Source organism: Halyomorpha halys, unplaced genomic scaffold (genome assembly GCF_000696795.3).
Source record: "Halyomorpha halys isolate HHAL.00 unplaced genomic scaffold, Hhal_1.1 Scaffold838.1, whole genome shotgun sequence".
Taxonomy (NCBI): Eukaryota; Metazoa; Arthropoda; class Insecta; order Hemiptera; family Pentatomidae; genus Halyomorpha; species Halyomorpha halys.
The window spans coordinates 246,674-253,544 of record NW_027109924.1 but is presented as its reverse complement, the minus strand read 5'-3'; the positions used below and the strand labels follow the sequence as shown (position 1 = coordinate 253,544).

General features: G+C 36.7%; 1 protein-coding gene and 1 non-coding gene across 2 annotated transcripts; both read left to right on the top strand.

Annotated features, from left to right (window-relative positions):
* Positions 1-283: 283 nt before the first annotated feature.
* On the top strand, positions 284-390 carry LOC112210134 (U6 spliceosomal RNA). Its single transcript, XR_002945014.1, has one exon. It is a non-coding gene; the product is annotated as a U6 spliceosomal RNA (small nuclear RNA).
* Positions 391-3,126: 2,736 nt separating this feature from the next.
* Positions 3,127-3,807, top strand: LOC106686561 (uncharacterized). Its single transcript, XM_014429934.1, has 2 exons — positions 3,127-3,433; positions 3,479-3,807. Exons 1-2 carry the CDS (start codon positions 3,127-3,129, stop codon positions 3,805-3,807), a joined length of 636 nt encoding a protein of 211 aa, XP_014285420.1.
* Positions 3,808-6,871: the final 3,064 nt, after the last annotated feature.

Sequence of the window (6,871 nt, the reverse complement as noted above, 5' to 3'; positions counted from 1 at the left end):
GTAACCAATAAAATCAGATAGCTAATATATTTTATGTATTTACTGAAATGCGAATCGTTAATATAGTTTTAAAAGTAATAAGCTATATGTATTCTTAAATTTTGAACTATTCAAAGATGTTAAAAAAAAAATATTACAGTAAAAATTAACTATAAATTAAATTTAATTAATAAAACCAGTTATTAATTTCAAATGTTAATTCTATTGCATTACATTAGAAAGGATATTGTCAGAAATATTATTTAAAATGATATTTAAGAACCCCTAAAATCCTCCCTCTGTTGTACTCGCTTCGGCGGTACATATACTAAAATTGGAACGATACAGAGAAGATTAGCATGGCCCCTGCGCAAGGATGACACGCAAAATCGTGAAGCGTTCCACATTTTTTTGTCCGCATAATGTTTGAAATTATTTTAGTATCCATTTTATAGCATTATGTTCTATTAATTTTGCTATAATTATACTTATAGTGGAACGGGCGCTGTGGCACGGAGGGTTGCGGTTCGATACTAGTGACAACACAATTTTTTTTTATTATGAAAAATACATTAAAATTATTAATAAATTACGTCATATTTATTAATATAAATACATTAAATTTACTAGTAAAATTATTGCTATTATTATGTAGATTCATACAAATGAGAGAAAAATATGTAACTTTTAAAATAACTCAAATAATTTAATTTAAAATTTTATAAACTAATTTAATACGAAATTATTAGATGATATATTTTTTGCTTAAGTTTTGTTAAAACAATAATTATTAAATTTGTTTACTCATTAGTGGATCACCACTTACTATAGACTAAAATTGTACAAATACATTAAAACTGCTTTGTTATAAACTGGTCGCACTTTATTATGATAATTTTCTAGAGATATATTTTTATTATATTGTTCGAGACTGGTAGTTTCATCAATAACAATAAAAATTCAATTAGTCTCCACCTTATTTATTAAATATATTAAATGTCCAACGTTTCGGCCTATCTAGCTATGAACATAGTTTATGATGAGTTAACGACTGTAAAATACAAAAATTGCTATAGTACAAACAGGTTTATTTTATCCTTGTTAAATTGGCTTGGGTATAATACCTTGCAATTTTTTATAAATAAATATAAGGCTGTATTACTAAAATTAAGATTGTCCTGAATGGCTGAAGTGGCCGAAACGTTGGACATGTAATATATTTCCGTGTTCAGTGTTATAGGAATTAATTTAAAATTTTTTTTTTATATAATTTATTTATTATTATTTACAACTGTATAAAAATATATACAAGTAAATTTGCTGTAAGGGATATAATGATACAAACATATGGAGAATCTACTCATTGATAGAACTCCAACAACATTTCTAGAGGAGAAGATCTTGAGGCCATGTTCTTTTCAGACGCCTAGGAGGATTATTAGGTAATGAAAGAGAAGCCAGGCTAGAAACAAGTGGGTTTGGGTTGTTGAGAAGTTTATCATGGAAGGATTGGTATCTGGTTCCTGCCAAATCTGCATTGAGGTCCTGATGGATGACTTGTTTTGTGACAAAGTAAAAATTATTTGCAGATGTATGTTCTATGAGATCGATTCCTTGCGTCGGCCTCCTGTACTATATAGATAAGTTCCTAGATCAGTTATAAGGAGACTTCCTACATTAAAAACGAAAACACTGATGTAAATGTACATACTTATATTCGGAGAGAAACATTTGTTGAAACTGCTCTCTTGCAAACTTAAAGAAATGTGACCTATACCTCTGAGGTATATATGTATATTTTCATAGTTTGAACTAACAGCCATTTGTGTTAGCCGCGCCATTTGAGGCAAGTATTTTATTTAGTGTGTTAATAATATTTTGAAGATTAGACCAAATTATGAAGATATTTATTTGATGAAAAATGACCACGCCTGCACATATACCACTACGGAGGGTTGAGGGTAGGGACTGCAGTGATATATTGGTGGTGGTCTTTTGTTTCTGCTTTTTCTCCATGACCTTGCTAAGCCGATATTTATGGCGTTGTCTTATTTTCATTTATTATTGTTTTTCCCAGCACTCGTATTTTCGTAGTGTTCCTTTATTTGTTATCTGAAGTAAGAATATTGTTGTCCATGGTAGAAAAACAAATAATTCGGTTTACATATAAGTTTTCTATTTACATATAATAAAACCACTTCTCAAATGTAATAGTTTCTTTCACAAATAAAAATTCTGCACCTAAAATTTATTAAGTTTATTTCAAAATTCAAATTTTCCAATGGCAAATATATGTTGAAGATTAACATTTTTTATAAATAATTAACAAATCTACATGAGATGCTCCCATTTAATTATTTTTGACCCAGCTGCATATCACTGGAACTCCATTCCCTCCAGCATACGTCATGTACAAACCCTTCTCTAGTTTAGAACACTTCTATTTAACTACCTTTTACTTAACCAATTTAATCCAATATTATAAAAGTACAGATGTAATTACCTTGTTGTTTTGTTTTTTAGTAAGTTTTTAGTAAGTTAGTTTTTGATTTTTTTTCTTTTATCTCTAACTAAAATTAATTATATACAATTTTAATATAAGTTATATTTAAGTGTAGCTACACTGTTTTGGCCAATCTATGTTGTAAAATTAAAATTACCTCATAATTGTTGTTTACATCGGGACCTGTCCGTGTTGTACTTCAGGTATCCCGAGTGTTTTTTAAAATTATAATTAAATTAGTGTGGAACAAATGGGTGGGTGAAATTGTGAGCGACTTTCTGATTATGAACACATGCATATATTTCGCTTAATAAAAGTATGATTCCCTGGAGGGGCAATTATGGTTAGTGTGTTAGATGTGATATAATAATATTTTAATTATAGACATTAGTATTGGGTGGTCTCATGGGTAATAGAATATGGCTTATCTGGTGAGTGACGTCTTTGCCGCCGTGGTTACGTCCTCTAGCCGCTTCCCTCGTCCAATCCAGTAAATGAAGAGCTTACGTCTTCCTGTGTCACTGCCAAGAGTGTGTGGGATAAGTTGGTGTCTACTTATGAGCAGAGTTCTAGCCAAAGAGTCGATAGACTACTAGAATCGTTTTTCTCTCATGCAGTGATGAGTTCTGATAATGTTGTGAACCATGTGGCATGCACGACTTCAGCGTGAATTCAATGAACTGAATGTTGAATTAAAAACACTGTCACAGTCTGAACTCCCTGAACTTATTTTGATGGGTCGCATTATGTCTACTCTCCCCCCTCCTTACTTTGAGTTGAGATGTGTTTGGGAGAGTGTACCTATTCAGGATAGAACTGTAAATAGTTTAACTGAGGGGCTTAGGTTAATCGAAATGAGGCTTCCTGGAAAAGATAGTAAGGTTGGCCATACACTTATAGCCAAAGAACCTTATAAGAAGAAAGTAGCTGTTGGTGGCAAAAATCAACTAGGTTTAATGACAAAGAGTTCCGTTTTAATTTGTTAAAAATGTAAAGGGGAAAATCATATGGCCAGGAATTGTCCTACTAAACTCAAGAGGAAGACAGAGGATAGAGGTACAGAATTCTTGAGCACCCAAGGGAATGCCTTTATTTGCCATCACATGCTTGGTTTGGGTGGTGATCAGTGGGTTGCTGATACTGGTGCGACTCAACATATGACTAGCTCCAAGGACTATTTTGTTTCCTACCAACAATTTCAGTCGCCTACGTTCTGTATTCAAGTAGGGAATTATGATCTGATTAAGGCATACGGACATGTTGATATTCTGGTTGAAATGAGAGTTGGTGAAAATTGGGAATTGAATCATCTGAAGGATGTCTGATTTGTACCAGATGTGAGCCGCTATCTTTTTTCTGTCAGTCGAGCTCTGGATAGAGGTTACAAATTCTTTTCAATAAACATGGTTGTACACTTTCTAAGAAAGGTTCTGTTCGATTGACTGGGCAGAAATCTTCTAATGGCTTGGACTCTTCTAAACTTGGAATAATCATCCTTCATGCAGAGGAAATACTTAGAACCTCCAAAAGAATCCTCTTTGAAAGGACCACAAACATCAGCTCACACATGGCACAACTCTTTTCTATCATGAAATGGTATCTTTTTCTTAATCTGCATCCCCAGGAAGCTATCCAAAGACCCAGTGGTGATCCGGAATTCCTTACTCAAGTCTGAGAGAAATTGGTCAATTGCCTTTCGATCTCTAACTAGAATTCCATCATCAACACAGATGGCAACCATGAGCCCATTTTCACACTCCTTGACAAAAAGATAAGGGTCAGCATTGCTAGCCCTAAAACCACGGGATTCTATGAACTGTACAAAGCGGTGATTCCAGCATCTTGGGGACTGTTTCAACCCATATAAGCTGCGCTTTAGTCGGCAGACTCGTCCACTTTCATTGTCAAAGCCAGAAGGTTGATGTATGTATGGTAGACCTCCTCAGTCAAAATCCCGTACAAAAATGCTTCTGTATGTCAAATTGTCCAAGTTCATATTTCTCAAGCTGGACACAGCTCATTGGTTGACAACCAAAGTACCATACGGATGATACAGAATCCAGAATTTCATCGCCACACAAAACCCATTGAAGTGCGTTTTCACTTTGTACGTGAAATTTGAATTCACTAAAATCAAACGTGAGTTTGAGCTGCAGCATGTGCCCAATAGTCATCAACTTGCTGATGTATTCACGAAGAGCCTTCCTACTGGATCTTTTGTCAAGAGTCGCACATCAATTGGAGTCTTGAGCTTGGGAGGGTGTGACTACACCTACACCTCCATGTCGGATAATCTTCCTTTACTGTTTTAATTTGTTGTATTCCATGTGTGTCAATCTTACCGGATTTTTTGCTATTACAAGTTTCGTTTAGTTAACATTTATTTACTCTTTCCCTCATCAGGTTATGCTGTGGGTGAATATGGTGAAAACCATGTGTCTTCGCCTGGTGCCAGAAATAAATAATAGGTCTGTCTCGATCGGTGGCTGGCCAGCAAGTCCTGGACTCTGACGTGATGGTAGGGGCAGACCAGGTCCTAGCTTGCATGGTGCTTAGGCTAGGGCGGCATTGCAGTCGCGGCGTCTTCGGGGTCTTCCGGTGTACGCGGCAAGGGGGAATCAGAAAATGAGACCCCCGACTCCGACTTTATATAATTTCAAAAAAGAGCTGAAAAATTCGGATTACTTAAATCCGACATACCGCCCACTTAAATTTGGCTCAGCCGGATTTACAAATTGGAAATGTATAAGGCATTATGTGAAGGTATCTGGTATAGAGAAGAGATGGGGAAGGCGCAGTCTGTTGTGCGATAAGAGACAAATTACCTTGACCCGATTCTAGATGAGAAAGCCCGCAGGCAACAATAATGAACTTTAAAACGAAATCATGCATGATATACAATAGGGGTAAGGAAATTCGAATGAACTCGCCTTAGCACACAACAAAACATTATATATTACTATTATTAAAATACAGTCACAACGAAATGAATACACGTATCGAATTAAACAATCAAAAGGCATGCATATACCAAGCAAAAATCAACGATAACGAAAATATTAGAAAGTGACATGCACAAAACAAGCGATAATGACCAAAAACGAATAGGTAACATAGGATGTAGATACGAACCAATTAGACCCTTAAATTGGAGAATGCTGAGCATAAGTTATATCCTCAGGTTAGACGTAGCGTTGCGACGAAACTCGAAACAGGACGGAAAACGATCATCGTATATTGCGGGACGAATAAAGAATTACGAAAGTGGAACAAAACGCTTTGCTCACGGAGAGCAAATCCTGCCGCCCTCCCTGAGAAGCCCAGGCTTACCGGCAAAAGACTCAGTTGTCGGTACATATTGAAAACGTGTGGTTATCGGATGGCCCGAAGCTATGCTGTGTATCGTGGAGACGAAACGAGTATTATCCGTAAATCGCTTTTGTAAAGATAGAAGGCGTGAGGATACGTCGTTAAGATTGGCTTTTCGCATGGGACGGCGTGGGCGCCTACTTTTAACTGTATAACTGTGTTTGTCGGGTTTTCTAATGAAATTGATCCAAGTCGAAACGGTAGCATCTTCCCGTATAAGGAGAGAGATGCTGGTGGGCGAAGCACTATCAGAGTATGTCCCTATCACGACCTAGCCAAGGACCGTTGGCAGAAGATATAGATGACCATTCCCAAAGGTCTTGGTGAAAGCATTAATTACTAGGCGGGGGTATAGGTCAACGCCGGCGAATAAATCGATGGGCCCAGGAACACCGATGGAAGGGTCGGCCAAAACGTGGTACGACAAATCGGTGACTACGCTTGAAGGGACCGAACGTCTCGGCATATCGGAGGTGATGCGAGTTAAGGGACCAGCATTATAAATTTAAACAATTGCCCCTTGCCCAACTGTAGGTTCGGTCACTTTAGACATATGGTTCCTTGTGTTCACATTTCATTACAAAAGAAACTCAATAAAAACAACTACGTCCCCATACGGCCTTTGAGACCATCCTAACAGGCCTTTCAAATCCTATATCAAAAGGCAATGGTAAATGGTACTCGAGCAGGTACATGCTGTCATCTAACAATGGACTTGCATCAGTCAAGCTATTTTATGGTTAACATATGTGGGTAAGTGCACAAGAGTCCTAGGCCCTGGTATCCTTAGAACTCCGACCACACAACTTTTAGCCACGCCTTCCAAATACTTTACTTTTAAATCTCATAGGCTCTCTACCTCCCCCACCTAGTCTCCTAAAATTATCCGATTGGTCAAAACCCCTTCTCCTATTTCCTTATTCTTACTATCCCCTCTACTCCAGAGTACATATATATTTTCTAGACTAGATAGCTAAGTAAGATATAAGTTAGAAGATAGAGACTGAGTAACATGTAGTT